We start from the raw sequence: 21939 nt of genomic DNA, 5'->3' as shown, positions 1-21939 counted from the left end.
CAGTTATTTATTCCATCTGTGATTTCGGATGTTATAGAACATAATGGACAAATAAGGCAAATAATGCAAACCAACCTCCTTATCCCAATTAACAATGTGCAAGTGAAACTGAAATCAAGAGGCCAGTAAGCAACCCTCTTTCCCCAACACACCCAGAATGGTCTACAGCTCAACCTGTGAGAGTTGCCTTTTCCATCAGGGCAATTTGTTTATTATAGTCACAATTTCCATTCATGAAACGGCCTAACAATCAGGAAAATCAAATTTTTGCTTATTTTTAGTACTTTTGTAGCTAAATTGACAAAGGATTTAGAGGAAACTGGAAGTCACCTTAATTTGTGTGCTTAGTACCAAATTTTGGGAGCTCCAAAAAGTTTCTTAGAAGCCTTTAGGAACTTCATGTTTCTTATTCAATCTGAATGCTCTACATAAAAGCAGAGAGTTATCTCTTAAAGGTGGATCCCCTTTTTGGTTAGCTCCACACCTTTGGCCATTGTTCAGTCTTTATCCAAACAAAATGGTTGCCATTTAAATACTGGAGTTGCTCCCAGGGCATCAAAGGTGTGCTTCCAGGAAAAAAAGATAAAAATTTTATCTACTATTTAGCAGCATGGATTCAACATTCAGGACAATGTAGCCATCCGGACTCCTGTATTGGTATTTATGTGCAAACCATTTTATAAGTTGATCATAGCAGATAAAGTAACATTCTGGTTGTTTAATGCCATATTTAATACTGTAAGATGCCACACCAACTAGATATCATCTAATCCCTGAAAGCAAATAAAGAAACTTATGGGAGCCTTCCTCTAAAAAGCACATAAAATCAGTGGTCATCTTCAGAGGCAACAGTCTTTTGGATATCTTGATTTTTATAGCTGAAAAGGTCATACTGAAGGCTGGTGTCAATATCAAGAAGAACTTTCATATGGCCCATCGACTCCAGTCCTTCTATAGGAATCTCCTTCTCCTTTATTGCTTTCTACATACACTGCTGATAGCACTTGAAGAGGTAGTACAGGGATCCCTGGAACCTTTGCCCTTGGGGAACTTCTTGGCAAACCACTGTTGAAGCACTGGTCATACTCACGCTTCATGTCAGTGCAGGCCTCTCCCATGTAGTTCATGGCAACAGCTGAGGCCTAATTTGAACAGAGGACCTCCTGTCTTTAGGCCTGGCTCTTTATCCACTGAGTCTACTAGCTGCCCTGGGGAAAACATTCCTAACATGGGGAAAAGGCAATGCAAAGGCTCAGAAGCAGAAGATGTAGCAAAATATATGAGGCTAAGCAAGAAAGCCAGTTTAGCTAGAAAGCAAGGATTTAAGAGAGTAATAATATACAGTCTGCAAAGATTAATTGGAGCCAGGCTGTGAAAGGCTTCAAAAGCTAGACAAGGGAGATTTGGAGGGTTTTGTTTTTAAATTCTGGAGGTAATGGGGAACCTCCTAAAGTTTCTTGAGTAGAAGAGTGCTAGGTCAGCCCTGTACTTGAGGATTACCAATGTTACAGCTGTGTATAGGATGGAGTGGAAAGGAGAGAGTCTAGAGGTATTTAGAAAGCTATTGTAGTAGTAATGTAGGGAAGAGGTAGTAACAGTAGGAACTAAGGTAGAATCTAATTCTAGAATTAATTCCCAGAAAGGAAATTGAAATAAGCCATTTTATTTAGAGAAAAACTAACTCTGAATTTGTAGTTCTCTCTCCTAATGGATGAGTATTTAAATTCTGAGACCAACATGTCAGAAAGTGTATTGACCATAAGATCTGTTTATACAGTGATTTTCTAATTAATCACAATAAATGACAAATGGTAAAATGATTAAAATAAATCATGGAAAATGCATGTAAACTCAGAAAGAAACCCAGTTTTTGTTTAAGGACTATACCTCCCCTAGAATACTTATTAAAAAAAATCTTTATTTTCATCTCTCCTTTTTCCCCCTCTCATCTCTAATGGGGAGATAGTCTTCCTTTCTGCCAAGGCTAGAGTCTTTACCTGTGCCCTTCAGTCTATCCCCTCCATAGCCTTGCTTATTTATGGATCAGATCTTCCTTTCATAGCCAATTTCTCTTTTCACTGGCTCTTTCCTTGCTGTTTAGCTTCTGCACAAACCCCATTTGCTCCTAACGCCCAAACTTAAAATTTATCCCCTCTTCATTCCTGCATTTCAAATCATTTACCTTCCTTATTTTTCATCTCGTTCATAAAATCTTTTCTAATTCTCCATGGTGGTTTGTGTTCTCTTCCTTCTCAAACATTCCTAGAGCACTTTTTCTAATTTCTTCTTTATCTACTTCATTCTCTCACTTTATGAGACATATCTGTTAATCATCCCCTGGTAATCTAAGCTTCTCAAGGGCAAGGACTATTTTATTTTTGTTTCTTTAGCCCCAGAACCTAGGATGGTGTCTTGTACATAGTATATAATTATGAAATGTTAGTTGAATTAAATTAAAATATGCTCAGCTCTCCACTATGTTATTAGCTATTTGTTTTTCTCAGTCTTCTCTCCATTACTTCTGAGCATCTGCAGTACCATCTTCCATCTCTGAGACAGACTCCTTTCATAATTCTGCCAAGGGAAAATCCTTCCTTTCTTCAAGAACCTGCTGAGGTGCCACTTCTTCTATGCTATTCTCCCAATGATCCTTCACTTGTTTAAGAAGCTTTTCATTACTCTGTTTAATCTCTAATATACAAGCATTCTACTTTAAGTTACATTTATTCTATATTTTTCATTCCTTTTCATTCTTGATGCCCAAGCTACAGACTCTTCAATAGGGTCATTTACATTTTTGTATCCTCATATTGGTTGAAATGAACTGAAATAAGCCTTACTTCATGTGAGAAAAGCCAGGCACAGTAGACTGAGACTGGAGTTAAAGAAGATTTGAGTTCAAATCCAGTCTTGCTGTGTAATCCTGGACAAGACACTTAATTGCTACCTGCCTCTGTTTCCTCAACTTGCAGGATTGTTTTGAAGAACATATGAGGTAATATTTGTAATGTGCTTTAGTACAGTATCTTAATGGCACTTAATAAATGCCTGTTTCCTTCCACTTCTTTTCCTTCCCTGTTTTAAGAAACAATGTCCAGAGAAAAATAGATTTAGTTCTTTTAAGAAGTGTCTGGCATGGGGCAGCTGGGTAGCTCAGTGGATTGAGAGTCTGGCCTAGAGACGAGATGTCCTAGGTTCAAATCTGGCCTGAGACACTTCCCAGCTGTGTGACATTGGGCAAGTCACTTGACCCCCATTGCCCACCCTTACCACTCTTCCACCTAGGAGCCAACACACAGAAGTTAAGGGTTTTAAAAAAAAAAAGAAGTTTCTGGCAACAATCCAGTTTATGGATTTAGGTTGTGCTTTGTTTAACTTTTTTTGCCCTTTTAAAATATCTGTTAAAAGTAGGCATTGGGAAAACGTAAATTACAACATTATTGAGTAATGTGAAGTTCTGGAATTTGAAAAACAAATGCCACAGCTCCTGCACGGGGATACATTTTCCTGGCCGGTGGCAGAATCATTACAGGAAAGAAATCATTCATAGTACACACTTCCACAGTCCTTAGAGTTTTTCTGTTGCGCTTTAATGATAAAAAAAAAAAGTTTCCTAAAACTGAACATTATGTAATTATAACTAAGCTTGGACCTGGAGAAAATGTGACTCCTTTTCAGAGAATGCTGAATACTACATATATATTAGTATATGTAACTGATGTGTTAATTATTAATATTGTCAAACTGACGTTTCTTTTCCTTCTTTCTTTTTTTAAATATTTACTTTCAGACTTGGAATCAATACTGTGTATTAGTTCCAAGGCAGATGAGCAGTAAGTGATAGGAGATAGGAGTTAAGTGATTTGCTCAGTCACACAGGTAGGAAGTGTCCACCTAGTTGCCCTCTCTCTTTCATAGTTTTGTTCTTTGTTATAAGAGAGAATGTTATAAGAGAAGAAGGGATTATTTGGAAGCAAATATTATATAGAAAAAACGTCAATGAAATTAAGATATTTTTAAAAAATAAAAATGGGTTTGTTTTATTTTTTCCTGTTCTGTGACTAGAATTATAGCAGAGTAACCCAAATAAGCTTCACTTTAGTAAGGACAAGAAGCAGGTTAAGAGACTTGTCAGTGGGGACTTTTCAACACAGATTTGTTGTCGTTCAGTTGTTTCAGTTTTGTTCAACTCTTTGTGATCCCATTTGGAGTCTTCTTGGCAGATACCAGAGTGGTTTGGGATTTCCTTCTCCAGTTCATTTTGTGGATGAGGAACATAGGCAAGGAGAGTAAGTGACTTGCTCAGTCACCCAATTAGTAAGTGTCTAAGGCCAGAATTAAACTTAGGAAGATGAATCTTCCTGTTTCCAGGCTAAGCATTCTCTCTACTGTGCTACTTCAGAGAACCACCCTAAAATAACTGCTATTTGTCAAAATAAGTTGGCCCAAAAGTTTTTCTGACCTTGAGAAAAGGACCAGAATGAATTTGCAACTTTGTTTCAGAGAATAGAAAAGATAAAATAGTAATTGATTTTGACATTATCAAGAATCTTAGTGATTTAGTGACTTGCTTTAAGGTGATCCAGCAAAGCTCACTTAAGCTCAAAGAAACCATTTGGCTTAAAATCAATGATTCTACTTGACTTCTAATATTCTCAGAGAACTACAAATTCACTACAAATCTCCTCTCAAGTCTAGAAAACCTCTTGGGCTAGTGTCTATTCCACAGTAAGTAAAAGTTTCTTGAAGGTACATCTGTATAGTTTGGACTGGGCTTTGGTTATCCTCTCAGAATTTTAAAATATTCAACCAATCTACAAACATTTTTTCATAGAATGATATTCCTGTAAAGAAATCCAGAATATTATTAGGTCCCATATCATTTCACAAATGAAGAAGCAGAATTTTTAAAACTCCATTCATTTCCAAAGCTTTTTGACCTATACTATCTTACTTTCAAAGTATGTTTATTAATAGATGAATGTTTCACACAATATACAAAACTGTATTACATTAGATTAGATTACAATATAAAACTAGTAAGATAATAAACATTTATTAGCTGTCTGCTATGGTACTATACAAAACACTGGGGATACCAAAAAAGTCAGTCCCTCCTCTAGAGAGCTGATAATCTAATAAGAGAGATAGTATATAAAAACATTAGTACAAATAAGCTATGTACAGGATAAACAAGAAATAAATTAACAGAGGAAAGGCATTGAAATCAAGAGGGATTTTAAGAAAGGGTCCTGTAAAAGGTCTAATTTTAGCCCAGAATTGAAGAGAGTCAAGGAAATTAGGAGGCAGAGCATTCCAGGTATGTGAGACAGCCAAAGAAAATGTCTGAGCCAGGAGATGGAGTGATTCAAAAGGAGGCCAGTGTTATTGGATGAAAAGTGTATGTAGGAGTGGGTGGAAAGGTGGTATGAGAAGACAGAAGAAGAAGGTGATATGAAAAATTTCAGGAAAATCAATTTGGTAGTTGAATGGAGGATGGGCTAAGATGGGAACAGACTTATGCCAGGTAAATCCAAAGGTAGGTTATTGTAACTGTCCAGGTATAATGAAATGAGGGTCTGCACCAGAGTGGTGACAGTATCCAAGAGAGAAGTTGTATTCAAGAGATGTTGCAAAGACTATAAATAGACAGGCTTTTGCAACAGACTAGAGATGAAAGGTGAGATATAGTAAGGAGTCACGATGATACGTAGGCCACAAGCCTGGGAGACTAGAAGGATGTTAGGACCTAAGACAGTAATAGGGAAGTGGAGCCAGGGAGAGGTTTTAGGGAGAAAAATAATTTCTTTCCTTAAAATGCATTCAGACCTGGACATGCTGAGTTTAAGATGTCTACTGGACATCCATGTCAAAATATCTGAAAAGCAGTTGGAGATGAGACTGGAAGACAACAGAGAGGCTAGGGCAAGATAGCTAGGTTTGAGAATCAACAGCATAAAGATGACAATCAAATCCATGGAAGCTGATGAAATGACCAAGTGAAAAAGTAGAGAAAAAGAAGAGGAAAGGAGTTAGGATAGAGCACTATAGGTCTCCCTTGCTTAAGGGGAATGAACTGGATAAAGATTTAGTGAAGGAGACCACAAAGTGATCAGGTAGAAGAGATCTGTAAAATTGGAATTTGGGAAATGCCATTTAAAAGTATATATATTTTTTTTTCTATGGACACGTGGGGACCTTAAAAACTACATTTCCTGTGGTCCAACGGGTTTCCTGTTTTGGATTACGTATTCGAGGTGAGGGAGAGTTTTAAATAGGGGGAAGTGACTTTGAACTTCCTCTTTAGCTACCTGAGCGTGCGGAGGTAACAAGAATTAGCTGGGGTGGCAGTTTTGAATTCTTAAAAGCGCGTGGTCTAATGATTTTATCTCTATCAGCATGGCTTTAATTAAAATACTAATTTATATTATTATATCAATCTTTATTATTTTTAATCGTAACAAAACCTAGAGAGAAAAAAAGCATAAAGGAAAACAGAGTTATGAATAGTGTCAAAAGTTGTAGAGGTCAAGAAGGATGAAAACTGAGAATAGGTTACTGGATTTGATGATTAAGAGATTACTGTAACTTTGGAGAGAGTACTTGTGGCTGAATGATGAGGCAGGATGCCAGATTGTAGAGTTAAAAAGAGAAGAGGAGGAAAAGAAGTTAGAAGTACCTACTGTAGACAGCCTGCTCAAGAAGTTTGGCCACACAAAATTGGGACATTAATGCATTGCTGGTGGAGTTGTGAACTGATCCAACCATTCTGGTTGGCAATTTGGAACTGTGCCCAAAGAGCTCTAAAAGACTGCCTGCCCTTTGATCCAGCCATACCATTGCTGGCTTTGTACCCCAAAGACATCATAGATAAAAAGACTTGTACAAAAATATTTATAGCCGTGCTTTTTGTGGTAGCAAAAAACTGGAAAATGAGGGTATGCCCTTCAATTGGAGAATGGCTGAACAAATTGTAGTATATGATGGTGATGGAATACTATTGTGATCAAAGGAATAATAAACTGGAGGAATTCCATGTGAACTGGAACGACCTCCAGGAATTGATGCAGAATGAAAGGAGCAGAACCAGGAGAACATTGTACACAGAGACGGATACACTGTGGTAAAATCGAATGTAATGGACTTCTGTACTAGCAGCAATGCAATGACCCAGGACAATTCTGAGGGATTTATGGAAAAGAACGCTATCCACATTCAGAGGAAGAACTACAGGAGAGGAAACACAGAAGAAAAGCAACTGCTTGAACATATGGGTTGATGCAGACATGATTGGGGATGTAGATTCGAAATGACCACACCAGTACAACTATCAATAATATGGAAACAGATCTTGATAGATGACACATGTTAAAACCAGTGGAAATGTGTGTCAGCTATGGGGGGAGGAGGGGTGTGAAGGGTAAAGTAAGAACATGAATCATGTAACCATGGAAAATTTTTCTAAAAAATAAAAATAATTTTAAAATAAAAAAAGAAGTTTGGCCACAAGGGGCAAAAAAGATACAGGATGAAAGTTAGTAGGGATAGAGGAATCAAGTGAGGCCATAGGGAAAGAACCAATATGCAGGAAGAGGTTGAAGATAAAAGTTTCATCTGAAAACTCCCTTTAGTACCTGGGGCCTCCTTGTCCTGGAATAGTCTATTTCTCCCAGGTTCACTTACCATGAATTTGCCCTTTACAACATCCTGTTCCTGACTTCCTCTAGACTACAGAACCATTATCTCTCCTCTAACCTCTCCCATACCCATTCTGCTTACTTTTATGTATTACCTTCATTTATTGGAAGTATCCACCACCTTGCTTTCTCCCTCTGATTGGATACATCCTCCTAGAACCTCCACTTTATTTCTCTGCTTTGTCTCTCATATTGCAGGAATTTAGTAGACTTTCTTCTCCATTTTTGCAAAGAATTTGTATAATGTTGGAATTGTTCTTTGAACATTCAAAAGAATCCACTTTAAAATCTACCTGGTCAGGGGGTAGCTGGGTGGCTCAGCGGATTCAGTCAGTCCCAGAGATGGGAGATCCTGGGTTCAAATTAGACCTCAGACACTTCCTAGCTGTGTGACCCTGGGCAAGTAGCTTAAGCCCCATTGCCTAGCCCTTAACACTCTTCTATCTTGGAACCAATACACAGTATTGACTCCAAGAGGGAAGGGAAGGGTTTAAAAGAAAGAAATAAATAAAAGCAAAATCCACCTGGTTATTGTTTTTCTTTGGGGAGTTAATCTATGGTTTGTTCAATTTCTTTTTCTGAAATTGAGTTGTTTGCATTTTTCTCCCTTCTATCAATCTGGGTATTTTACATTTTTTGTAAATATTCTTTTTTTGTTATTAGTTTTCAAGAAATATTAGTTTTGTATCTGATTTATATTTCCAAATAACTTCCTTTATTTCTTCAGTAATTGTGAATTATTTTCCATTTTTAATATATGAAGTTTGGGTTTTCTTTTTCTTTATTGAGATTAGTTAATGGTTTGTATAATTTATCAGTTTTTTAAAAGCTATTTATTAGTTTGATTCCTTTTTTCAAAGGAAATTTATTATAAAATTTTAATATTGATAACTTTTAGGTGTTTTTGGTCAGTAAAAATGGCATTTAATATTTATGCTTTTTTGCACTTTCCTATAAAGTTCTTATGCTCTGCCATTTTGTAGTGCCATGTTCAGTTGAGAAATATGCATACTCATTTCTTTTTAAATGGTAATCGATAGGGATCTATCATATCTAACTTTTGAAATTCTATTCAGATGTTTAACTATTGTTGTTTAGCTATTTATTTCTTGGGCAATTCAACTGACTTTTCACTTAAATACTTAGACTGTTATCATCCTCTTAATCAAAAAGTATTTATTAAGCTGATGCTATGGGCCAAACATTGAACTAAGTATAGAGAATATAAAGAAAGGCAAAATAAAAACAATGTATGTACAAAATATATAAAAATTTAATAGTTTAAAACTACACTAAGACTTTTGGCACATCCTATGTAGTAAAACTGGGAGCTAATCCGAGAGAGAAGGGCTTGTCAATGGGAGAAACCAAGAAGTAAGACCTGCTGAGAAAGGTAGGATTTGAGTCAAGTCTTGAAGGAAATCCAGGAAACCAAGAGATTAAGGGTGGTGGGGGAGGTATAAAAGAACATTCTAGGCATAGGGGAAAAGCCAGTGAAAAGGTAGAGTCTGGAGATGAAGTTATCCTGATAAAAGAATAGCAAAAAAGGCTAATAGAACATGTAGGAGAGGAAAGTATTAAGAAAACTTGAAAGTCAGGAAGAGGCCAGGTTGTAGAGTGCTTTAAAAACCAAGTTGAGGATTACATACTTGATCCTGGAAGAAACGGGGTGCTATATTAAGGTAAAGGATATGCTAGAGTGGGCCTGTGCCAATGTCTACCATGTCTCACAATCTATAATAAAGTTCTTCAGAGAAACTTTGAGAGTGTCCTTGTCTCACCTTTTCTGTATCTCCATGTGAATGCTTGCCTTCTTTAAATCCTCTATGAAACAGTCTTTAAGGCAAATGTACTTTTGGCATTGAAAAACATGGTCAGTACATCAGTTATTCTTTCTGAAGCAGAATTTGAATGTTTGGCAGTTCAGCTCAAGGAAAGATCTCAGTGTCTGGTACCTTATCCTGCCAGGTAATCTTCAGAATCTTCCAAAGACAATTCAAATGGAAGCAATTCAGTTTCTTGGCATGGTACTAGATTGTCCAGGTTTCAAAGGCTTACAACAATGAGGTCAACATAACAGCTCTATAGACTTTCAGTTTGGTAGGCAAAGAGGTTTGATACCTCTTCTTTCCTACACTTTCCTTTGGAGCCTCCCAAACAGTGAACTAGCTCTGGTAATGCATGCATCAACTTCATCATCTAGGTAGACTCCTGGAAAGTATATTGCCAAGGGAAGTGAATTCATCCCAACACTCAAAATTTTCTCCATATATCTGCTATAACCGATAATTCCATACATGGATGGTGTGTTGCAGGCTAATGGTGAATCTTTGTTTTCTTTGCCATAATTAAGCTAAAATTAGCATAAGTGGCAAAAAGTTGATTACTGGCTCTTACATTTTACACTCAGAAGCTGCATTAAAGGCATAATAATCTGTGAAAAGAAAGTTGTGGACCAACTATCCCTCCACTTTAATCTTTGCTTGCAGCTTTTCAAATTAAATAATTTATCATCAGTGTAGTAGGTGACCTTGAGACCATTTTCATCCTCACTGAAGGTGTCTGAAAATATCACTGAAAACATCATGCTAAAAAGTATGGGAGAAAGCACTCTACTGGTGCCTAGGAAAGCATAAGAGCATTGTCCTTTATCCAGAACCCATGCAAGCATGCTATCATAAAGCTGGCAGAATTTGGTTTCCTATCCACCCTTGACCCCCTCCCAAGCATGTGGATTTGGAACACTATAGCCTTGAGGGACCTCTGGAATATCTTAGGCCAGACTTTTGTGAACTTCTGGCTCTCCTGGATCATGAAGGACAAAGTACTGCCAATTTTTGAACCCTTTTTTGTAGTCAAAGAATCGATGGTTTCTAACCCACTTCAGTCTAAATAGCTTTGGGCTATGTGTCACCTGGTACAGAGTTCTAAGGGTTTCAGGGCCTCTTGAGGTCAGACTGCTGCAGTTTTTCATCTCTATAAGAGTGTAGTGTTTAGAGTACTATAGGTTTCCAAACTGTAGGGCTTCCCTGTTTGACCAGTTTGGGCTTCACACCCCCTAGATACAAGGAGTTCATAGGCTTTAACTACTATTGGAGTATTTCTAGATACAGTACTAGTAGGCTATCTAGAGCTGGGCTGGATTTAGTTCTGTGAATTTTTTCATCATTTTTCACTATGGTACTATCTTTCTTTTTTTTTTTTAATGATTGAGCTTAATTAATTAATTATACTTTCCCCCCAATTACACGCAGAAACAATTTTTGACAATTGTTTTCTGACATTTCATGATTAAGATTTTCTCCCTCCATCACTTTCCCCACCACCCAAGGTGGTAAATAGCCTGATATGTTATATCAGGGCTTTCATGCAATAAATATTTTAATATTCCTCATGCCATGACATCCCATATCCCATCAAACACTTATCTTTTTTTTCTTTTTGGCCATATAAGCCAATATGATAGGTGTGAGGTAGTATCTTAGTTATTTTAATTCGTATTTCTCTAGTCAATAGTGATTTAGAGCATTTTTTCATAGGACTATAGATAGTTTTAATTTCTTCCTCTGAAAACTGCTTATTCATATCCTTTGGCCACTTATCAATTAGGGAATGCTTTGTGTTCTTATAAATTTAATTCAGTGAGATTAAGCCTTTATCTGAGATATTTGCTATAAAATTTTCTAATCTTGGTTGCATTGGTTTTATTTATACAGAAACTTTTTTTAATTTAATGTAATCAGTATTATCCATTTCATTTTTTTGAAATATTCTCTATATTTTTTAGTTATGAATTCTTCCCTTATTTGCCAGTCTGACAATAAACTTTTCCATGGTCCCCTAATTTGTTTATGGTCTCTCTTTTTGTTTTTAGATAAAGTATTCAATTTGACTTTATCATGGTATATGGAGGGGTTGGCAACCTTTTTGGCTGTGAGAGTCATAAACGCCACATTTTTTAAAATGTAATTTCATGAGAGTCGTACAGTGCTCACAGTGTGCACTCCTGTAACAGCACCTGAAAAAAAACTGACTTTATGGCTCCAGCAGAAAGAGCCATATGTTGCTGACCCCTGGTATATGGTATGAGATGCTTGTTTATGTTTTGTTTCCGTCATATTGATTTTCAGTTTTCTGAGCAGTATTTGTCAAAAAGTGATTTATTCTCCCAAAGGCTTGTAATTTTTAGTTTACTGAATACTAGGTTACTATGGTCATTAACTACTGTGTGCTGACTCCCTCCATTGATTCACTACTCTGTTTCTTAGTGCCAGATTGTTTTGATGATTTCTGCTTTATAGTATAGTTTGAGATCTGGTATGGCTAGACCTCCTTCCTTCATATCTTTTTTTTACCAATCCCCTTGATATCCTCTGCCTTTTATTCTTCCAGATGAAATTTTTTATTATTTTTTCTAGCTATATGAATAATTTTTGGATAGTTTAATTCATTTGGCACTGAATAGGCTAATTAAGTTAGGTAAGCTTGTCATTTTTATTATAGTAGCTTGGCCTATCCATGAACAGCTAATGTTTTTTCAACTGTTTGTTTCCTTGTATGAAATGTGTTATTATTTTTCAATATTTGCTACTATATATGGGAGACCTAGGCTCCTCTATGAACTTTCACACCATCATCTTCTTAGAAACTCCTTTTAGATCAGTTAGCCATTAAAACCAATAGGCATTAATTTTGAGCTACATGGAGGTGTTCAGGGAAGACTAGTGCCTCTGGTAGAAGGTCTTACTGAATCCTTTTCAGGTCTTCTGATCCCTCTTCGGTATCTATGTTTCACCCAACTCTCACCTGTGGCTCCAAGAAGCTATAGCATGCATAAGGGCCACCATCGAGTAAAAACATCTCAGCAAATAGACAAAACCAGGTTGAGGGTAACCAATGAGACTCAGCCCCACTGGGGAGTTACGTGGATATCTACCCCAAATATGTGAAGACTTCTCCTGGCCAGTTGGGCAAATGAGAACAATTTGGTCCAATGACCATTAAGGTAGCTGAAACAGGCACTATGGAGTACTTAAAGCTTGGTCAGACACTGATAACACCAAGGTCATCTTCTCCATTATAGGTCAACACTGGTCATCTTGATATTTGTCTTGCTGTTGGACTTCAATGACTCAGGAGTAGAAAGTGAGGCTGAAAACTTTGTGCAACTCTGCCTCACTTTGAAAAAAAAGCAAAAGATGAACAACTTTGCCGGACTAAGAAACAATCAAACTAAACTATACATCATTCTAGTCACATATGAAGATAGTAAAATACTGCATTTTTACCAATGCATTACTAAATACATGTTAAATATTGTTATTTCTATAGATTTTAAGTCCACATTTCTTGGTTCTGTTTTCCCCATTACTTTAAGTCAACTAGATTCTTTCAAATTAGTTTCCACAGATCAGTGGAGAATCTAGACATCCAATATATGATATCCAAATTGTATAGAAAACAAATAATTCATATTTTTGAGTCATTTTCAGAATTTACATTTGCTGAATACATTATAATTTTAAATTTCAGTTAACGTGTATTTATTTTCTCTCTCTTTCACCTCCCTCTGTAGTCAAATAAAACAAATGTCCAAATTGGTGAAATCCAAAAATGTGGGTCTCCATACATTTAGTCATAAATGACCTTTCTGTAATTAGGTGGGGGGCATTCCATATCACCAATTCTCTAGAAGCATGGTTGATCACTGGATTGATCAGAGTTTTTAACTCTTTCAAATTGATTCATTTAAAAAATATGTTGTTACTGTATATAAGTTCCTTTTTTTGCTCACTTCACTCCACATCAGTTCATATAGGACTTTCCAGGTTTCACTGGAACTGTCTCATATGTCATTTCTTATAACACAACAGTATTCCATCACATTCATATGCTATAATATGTTTTAGGCATTTTACTCACACATGCTTGCATGCACAATCATGCATACTTGTGGCTCCACACAATAGAAGAAAAAAAAAGAGAGAAAGGCATGATGTGTACAAGTTTGTGGAGTAGCTGTTATTGTAAGAGGCCTCTCATTGGTCTTGTTTACTCCATAGTTTTTTGTAGAGTTTCCCATGCATTCATTGCATATTTTCATTATTTACTTTTTAACCTCAAATTTTGTGTTGCAATTATGCCCCTCAAAGAGTAGTGCATGCAAAGTCAGTTGTGTGGCTTAGTGAGAAAATAAGAGTATAAAGATAAATTTTGTGCTGGAATATCTGTAGCCACTGTCAACAGCAAGTTTGGTGTTAATAGACAATTTGTTCTATTCATGAAAAAGAGGAAAATATTCATAAGTGTTCTAGTAGATGCTAAAATAATCTCTCAAGGAAGATTACAGCTTTTTAACCCCTTATTTCCTACAGGTTCAATGTATCAACATTCACATTTTTGATGCACATGCACACATACACACACAGAGGACAGAGGTATGCAACATTTTTTCTCTTTTAAAAATTTCTTTGGCTATAGCCTTGTAGTAGTATTGCTGGGCTAAAGGGTATACTTTGGAGAATAGTTCAAAATTGCTTTCCAGAATGGCTAGACCAGTTCATAGCTTCATCAAGAGTGCATTAATGTGCTTGTTCATGATGTGATTTTAAACATGATCTTACTCAATGAAACAAGAAAGCATGGTATATCAGAAAGGTCAAGTACTTGGAATCAGAAGACCAGGGATCAAGTCTGAGATCTGCAATTTAACAGCTAAACAACTCTACTCAACTTACAACCTTTCTATTTTCTAATCTTAAAAAGTAGTTGTGTACTACTCATTTAGTGAGTTTGCTGTGAGGAAGGTCCTTGGCACTTTTAATCCATAAATATTAACTTAGTGCATATATCATTATTTATTCTTCATGAAATTCATGTTACAGGGGGAAAATTAAAGCTATGAGAAATTAAAGTGATGTGTCCAAGAATCACAAAGCAACAGAGCAAGCATTCTACTACAACATGTTTTCTTGTTTTAAACAGTCTAAAATGTTCTGGAAAACACAAATGCAGATGTTAAGAAATAAACAAACTGAAGTTATCTAATCCTCACAAAGATAACACTAAATTCTAGAAAATATGTGTAATTTATACACAAAGTAATCTGGTTTGAGGTACAGAAATAGTAGTTGGCAAATAGAAATTTTCACTTATTACAAGTAGCAGAAGGTTCTCCAAAAGGTAGAAAAATTAAACAAGTTTTATATTATTCTCAAAATGATATTGATAATAATTTTTAAAACTAATTAATTCATACTGTATGTATCTTTAAAGAAATTTTATACTGAGTTTATAGGGAGCTTATACTATTTATCATACTCCAAACACAAATGAATATTAAAGGTAAGATTACCACAGAGGCATCATTAATTCAGTCTGCTACTCTATTTCTTATTTGGTTTGGAGAATATGCTAAGATATAATAGAATATAATAGATATAATAAGATAATAAGAATATCACTTATGATGCTATGCAACAAATTCTACCACAAGTTCAACAGAATAAACTGACCTACTGAAATAACTTTCTTAGAGCTGCATAATATGATTTTAACAGGTGAAAAATGAGTTTGTGAATTTAGGCAACCAAAAAAATCTCTAACAGTTCAAAGGCACAGAACTTTAAATATCCACTATAATTAACAGTGCCTTGGAGAAGGGATAAAGGAGAGACAGGAAGAAAGTACGAAAAAAGTTGCATGAGCCACAGCATTTTAAACTACCCTCCATTTCACAGTCTAAAACTGAATAACAGTAATGGAAGAAAAAATAGTATAGTTATAAACAGATTTTTAGAATGGTATTCAAATTAGAAAAGATATAGATGAAACTGTAATGTGCTTTCAATTTTACTGCTATTTATATAACTGACAAGACATTCAGAACAATTATTGCAAGAGATCTAACAACACAAAGGCATTAACAGCTGATTTTAAGCAACACATTTTAATGGGTCTTATAAATCCTTTTATGACGGAAGCTCTAGTTTTCAATGTATTATTGTAAAAACAATGAATTTAAAGCCAAAGTAGGCATTATAGCATGCCATACGTTTTAATTATGTTCTAAATTTCTAACTGGGAAATAGCAATTTAATGTTGAGGGGTTTTTTGACAAGCTTTTACTGCAAAAATGAATTGCAGACAAAGCTTTTTGTTTAACAAGCACAATGTGAAACACTGGATTCTAAGAACTGTATGTATATTTTGTCATTGTATGGTAGCAAGGCATGGGATACAACTGTTTCCAAAGAATTAAAAATGGCTCTAATGCAGACGGCAATGGAAATTAGCATGGTGGGCATGAGCATGTTAGTGCATATTATCAATGGGGAACTTAGAAGAATAGGAATAAAAGATGTCACAACAGAAATGATGGAAAAAGAAAATGGGATGGTCCTATATAGTCAGGGAAAGGGATGGCAGGTGAATAACTCAAAGGATGGCAAGTACTCTACTCATATCCTTGTAATGGCTATAGAAAGTCATGAAGGTTCAACATAATGAAAGGGCACCCAATAACAACCTTCTGAGAGAACACACATAAGAATTATTGGAGCAGGCATAGATGAGTTGCAGCAAAGTTGATTAGATTATAGAATCATTTGGCTAGTTCCATCTTGAGCCTGTAAATTTTTACAACATGCATAATTTTGAAAAAAAATTGAATGCAATTTCCTACTGGGACATCACTAAAATTAAGGGAAAAAACTTGATTTTTTTTTCTAGCATTTAAATGAATCCCACAATCTAACAATTATCCATGTTGTAGGTTAGGTCTAATATGCCTCTTTCAATCTAAGGGAGAAAACAGTTCAACTAGGTTTTTATATAGTCTAACACATGTATATAAAGAATAAAGCACCCAGTAAAATCATTAGTAGTTTTAGAAAAAAACATATAATGATGATGGTGGTACAATGTCAATTACAAATACATTTATTAAATCACTTTCAATGAGGTACTTGATATAAACTTTTTCTAATTAAAAAAAATTAATTATAACCATTATCTCACTTTGCCTTTAGATAAAATCTAATACAAGTACTAAAACATTCTTTTTTTTGACTGACATTGTTCTCTTCTTTTATAAGTTAAAGTCCTTCCACAATTCCAAATGTGTATGAACCCTATTGATGCAAAACTGTTCTGAAAGCCTGGTTAAATGAAAGATTTGAGCTAAGAAGAGGTTAAAAGTTTTTAATTCTATACGATCACAAATGCTGATGCCTTGCCAAAACATATAAACCATTTTAAAAAGGAAAAGATCAAGGAAAAGAACAATACTAATTTTGTTTTACCTTGAACCATGAGCATGGGCTCTTTGCCACCACCATGTGCCAGCATCTCCCTGCGATAGCGCTCCCCCATTGCCCTGGAGGAACAGACAGATAAGGTTACAGCCACCTGCATTTACAACCTGTTCAGCTTCTAGTCACAGCTGTCTCAGGTTTCCCAACTGAACTGACAATGATATATCCGTAATAAATATTTTGAGATACCTTGAGACAATTCTTAACTTCATTCTTTTCCCATTTCTAAAAATCCAATTCAGACTTTCAATTACATCAACATAAACAAATCCAGATGCAGCATATATTATAAAATTATTTCTTTCATGAAATATCTTTTACGAATAAGTCAATAGATGATAGCTTTTTTTAATTGCCAATGTTGATTACAACCCATCTATATCTTAGTAAGTGCTTTTATGATTTGCTATGACCAAAATATTCATTAGCTGATGGCCAACCCTTTTATAATGAGCCTCTCTCTCCCTGAACCTGGCTACATTGGTCCTTGGCCAACAGAAATATGATTACTATGTAGGTACTCAGAACCCTTTCTACCTTGGTGGTATCAGCAGGAACTCTTCTGCTCAGTTTACAGTACCTTTGAGAACTTAGGTCCCCTTCACACTAGGATAGAAATGGAGGACACACCATCAACAAGAAAAATATAATATCATACAATCTTTTGCATAAAAAGCCTTTAAAAATGAATAAATCTGGATTCATGGAAGTCTTATAGAAGGAAATTTTTCCAGTTAGTGAAAATATGGTCCATAGAGGAATCAATAGTTATCTTGTTGGGGGGGGGGCGGTTTTGAATGATATAGTTGAAAGTACAAAACTAGGCTGCTTGATGCATTTTGCTGTCAATAAATCTCTTTGCATGTGTTTCCTCAAGCACAAAATGAGGGAGTTAGAACTAGAACGGTCTTTGTTTCCTTCTTTCTCTACACCTTATAATCCTAAACTACCTGTTCAAAAGTGTCAATCTGTCAAATTGGCATATCTCTAACCCTCCTGATAGTAACGGGGAAATAATTATTTTTTCTTAAACACCAAAGTTTTCATGGTAATACTGAACTATTTACCTAACCTTTAGATTAGGTACTTTGTAAATCAATGTCCCTGTTCACATAATTCTATTCAAGTTACATAGCTAGTACAGAATGTGCCAGGATTGTTATAAGATACACATTTTGGCTACTTTTTGTCAATTCAACAATCATCTACTAAGTACCTACTATATGCCAGGCATTGTGTTAGTCTCTGGCAGCACAAGTACAAAAATGAAATCATTTTATCCTCAAAGAGTTTATATTCTACTGTAGGAAATTTTTATATATATACATATATAAAGGTATTTATACCAAATATATACAGGGTAAATACAAAAACTCTTGGAAAAGTAGCCTTAAATATTAATCTTCTTTTAATTAATTTGTTTGTTTGTTACATTAAAATGCCCAGTTAATTCCCTCTCTCTCCTGTTCCCCCATTAGAGAGGCATCATTGACAAAAAGATATACGTATAAATAAAACTGTCTTATTCCTATTTAACAGTTCTTTCTCTGGAGGTGGACATACACAAGTCATTCTTCAAGCAATATTTCTGTTGTTGCATATATAATGTTTTCTTGGTTCTGCTCATTTCATTTTTCATAATTTCATGTAGGTCTTTCCAAAATTTATTTGTTGATCATTTCTTATAGTACAGTAGTATTCCACCACAATCATTTGCCATGATTTGGTTAGCCATTCTCTAACTGATGGGAATCCCTTCAATTTCTAGTTCTTTGCCGCCACAAAGAGAACAGCTATAAATATTTTAGAAGATATGTGCTTTTTTCCTTTTTCCCTGATCACCTTAGGAAAGAAACCCAATAGTGGTATTGCTGGGTCAGAAGATATACAGTTTTATAAATTTTTGAACACAATTCCAGATTGCTCTCCAAAATGTCTGGAATAGCTTACAGTTCCACCAACAGTGTATTAGTGTCCTCATTTTTCCACATTTCCTCTTTTTATCATTTTAGCCAATATGATAGGAGTAAAAAGATATCTCATTTGTTTTCATTTTCATTTCTAAAATCAATAATTATTTAGAGCATTTTTAATATAGATATATAGTTTTGATTTCTTCATCCATAAACTGTCCATTCATATCTTTTGACCATTTATCCATTGAGAAATGGTTCATATTCTTATATATTTGACAAGTTCTCTCTATATTTTTTTTCTTCTATATATAATTTAGATATGACATTGCTATCTGAGAAACTGTCTAAAATTTTTTCCATAACTTACTGCTTTCCTTTAATCTTGACTGCATTAGTTTCTTTTGTATAAAACCTTTTCAAATTTAATGCATTAAAAATTATTCATTTTATATCTCACAATGCTTTCTAACTCTTGTTTATTCATATGTTATTCTTCTAAACATAAATCTGATAGGTAATATATTCTTGGTTCTTCTAATTTACTCATATCTCTTTTTATGCCTAGGTAATGGATCCACTTTGTTCTTATATTGGTAAATGCTATGAAATATTGGTCTATATCTAGTTTCTGACAGATTGCTTTCTAGTTTTCCTAACAATTTTTGTTTTTTTGCCAAATGAATTCTTATTCCCAAAACTTGGATCATTACTTTTGCCAAACACAAGGTTACTATAATCTTTTTCAATTATTTGTTGCAAGTCTGCTCTGCTCCACTGATCTACTTTTCTATTTCATAGCCAGTACCATTTACTCATTACTTCTTTACAATATAATTCAAAATCTGGTACTAATAAGTCACCTTCCTTAAAATTTTTTTCATTAATTCTTTTGCTATTCTTGATTTTTTTGTCTTTCCAAATGAATTTTCTTATTTTTCCTAGTTTAATAAAATAATTTTTGGGGAATTTAATTGGGTTAACTTTGAATAAGTAGATCAGGGAGGATTATCATTTTAATTATATTGGTTCACCCACCCAAGAATAATGAATATTTCTCCAATTATTTAAATGTGACTTTATATAAAAATGTTTTAAAATTATGTTCATATAGTTTCTGGGTTTGTTCTGGCAGATAGATTTCTAGGTATCTTAATATATCTATGGTTAATTTAAATGGATTACCTCTTACTATTTGCAGGACATTGTTGGTAATATATAAAAATGCTGATTGTTGATAATATATAAAAATGCTGATGATTTATTTGGGTTAATTTTATATCTTGCTACTTTGCTAAAATTGGTAGTTTCAACTAATTTTTAGTTGAATCTTTAGGATTTTCTCTCTCTTATGATATCATATGCAAAAGAAAATAGTTTTTATTACCTCTTTGTTCATTCTAATTCCTTCAATTTTGTTTTCTTTTCTTATTGCTATTGCTAGCCAGAGGGGGAGAGAGGGAGAAGGTTGAGAGGGACGGAAAGAGAGAGAAAGGGAAGGAGAGAGGTAGGGAAGAATGGAGGGAGAAAGAGAGAGCACATACTTCCATTATTATCTAATCTTAAATTTCTAAGAAACCAAGGCTTGAAGCTGGGCTACCGGTAAAAGAAGTTGGAGAATTAAAGATGCAGCTAAGATTGGAGACTTCCTAGGTAGACTGCTCAATTCTTTCTCTTTTTTTTCTTTACTAATAGTTATAAATCTAATATAAGGTCTCCAAGATTAATTTTTAACTATAACATAAATATTTGCTCCATTTTTATAAAGGTACCATGCATCATTAAGAAAAGGTTCTTCATTCTCTTTCCATTCAGTTCTCTCAAGATAGATGTCATCTAACTTATTTAAGATTTTATCTATCTCTTTGACTTATTTATTTTTCAGTTACTTTTATCCACTTTTGAGAAGGAAATGTTAAAACTACTATAGTTTTATTATTCATTTCTACCTGTAAATACTTTAGCTTTTCCTTTAAAAATTTGGACACTATAATATTTGGTGCATATATGTTTAGTAATGATAATGCTTCATTATCTACTGTATCTTTTAAACAAAGTATTAGTCTTAAAGCAGGGGTCTTACTCTGGACCCTGTGAACCTGTTTTGTTTTTTAAATAGGTTGATAACATTATTTCAATAAAATTAGCTTTCTTTTCAGTACTTTGCACAGCATATATTTAAGAATATTATTCTGAGAGGGATCTGTAGGCTTAAGTAGAGTACCATAGGGGTCCAAACGAATGGTTAAGAACCTCTACTTTAAAGGGAGAAGAGGATTCTAAGAGTCTAAAATGAAGTGGGAAAACATTCTAGGATTGTGACAACAAGGTCCTAAAAAGGAAGGGAGTATTTAATAGGAGATTAGGCTAAGACATGGAGGAGATAAGAATGAAAGAAGTGGTAGATTTCTGCAGGTAATGGTGAGGCACACATTTAGAGTTAGTGGCAACAGGAGAACTACAGTCAGTCCAGGAGACACCGCTGATGCACCTAAGACTATTGAACTTGATCTTCCACTTGCCTTTCTTGGTTAAACTTGTTAGTCCATCTTCAGGCACTTTGTTCACTCACCTAGTTTGTGGCCTAGTCTCCCATGTTAATCCCTTTTGAGTAACATGTAGTAAGGATATTTGGCACCAAAAACTTGAAATAAGCTAAGTATATTGCATTTTTGGTAAGACCAACATTCAAATTTTATAGTTATTACAAAGGTAGTTATTTTGACACTGCTAATAAGCACATATACATAAGCAATCATATCAGAGATATAAGGATAGGATTTGTACAAAGGGGATGGGACAAAAGGAGCCAGAGAAGGAGTTGCTGACAGTTGGTGACAGTTGAGACCAGAGAGAATTCAGGGTAATTCTCCAGAGGAAGAAGGAGGAGGAGAGGGGTTCCGGCAGAGGACTGAGAGAGAGAGGAGGAGAACAACCCAGCTCGGATCCAATCCTGAGGGCTTCCTGAGGATCTTTCTTTAGACATTGAAACCCTGATTCCTTGGTCAAAGATTC

General features: G+C 34.9%; 1 protein-coding gene across 1 annotated transcript in view; it reads right to left on the bottom strand.

Annotated features, from left to right (window-relative positions):
* The window catches only part of LOC123240602 (mitochondrial intermediate peptidase), a 198289-nt gene that overhangs the window by 32266 nt on the left and 144084 nt on the right, over positions 1–21939 (bottom strand). Inside the window, exon 18 of the mRNA XM_044668295.1 lies at positions 17000–17073. Coding sequence (XP_044524230.1) covers positions 17000–17073 — 74 coding nt within the window. The remainder of the gene's footprint in view (positions 1–16999; positions 17074–21939) is intronic.

The sequence above is a fragment of the Gracilinanus agilis genome, chromosome 3 (genome assembly GCF_016433145.1).
Source record: "Gracilinanus agilis isolate LMUSP501 chromosome 3, AgileGrace, whole genome shotgun sequence".
Classification (NCBI taxonomy): Eukaryota; Metazoa; Chordata; class Mammalia; order Didelphimorphia; family Didelphidae; genus Gracilinanus; species Gracilinanus agilis.
This window is presented reverse-complemented; position numbering and strand designations above follow the sequence as displayed.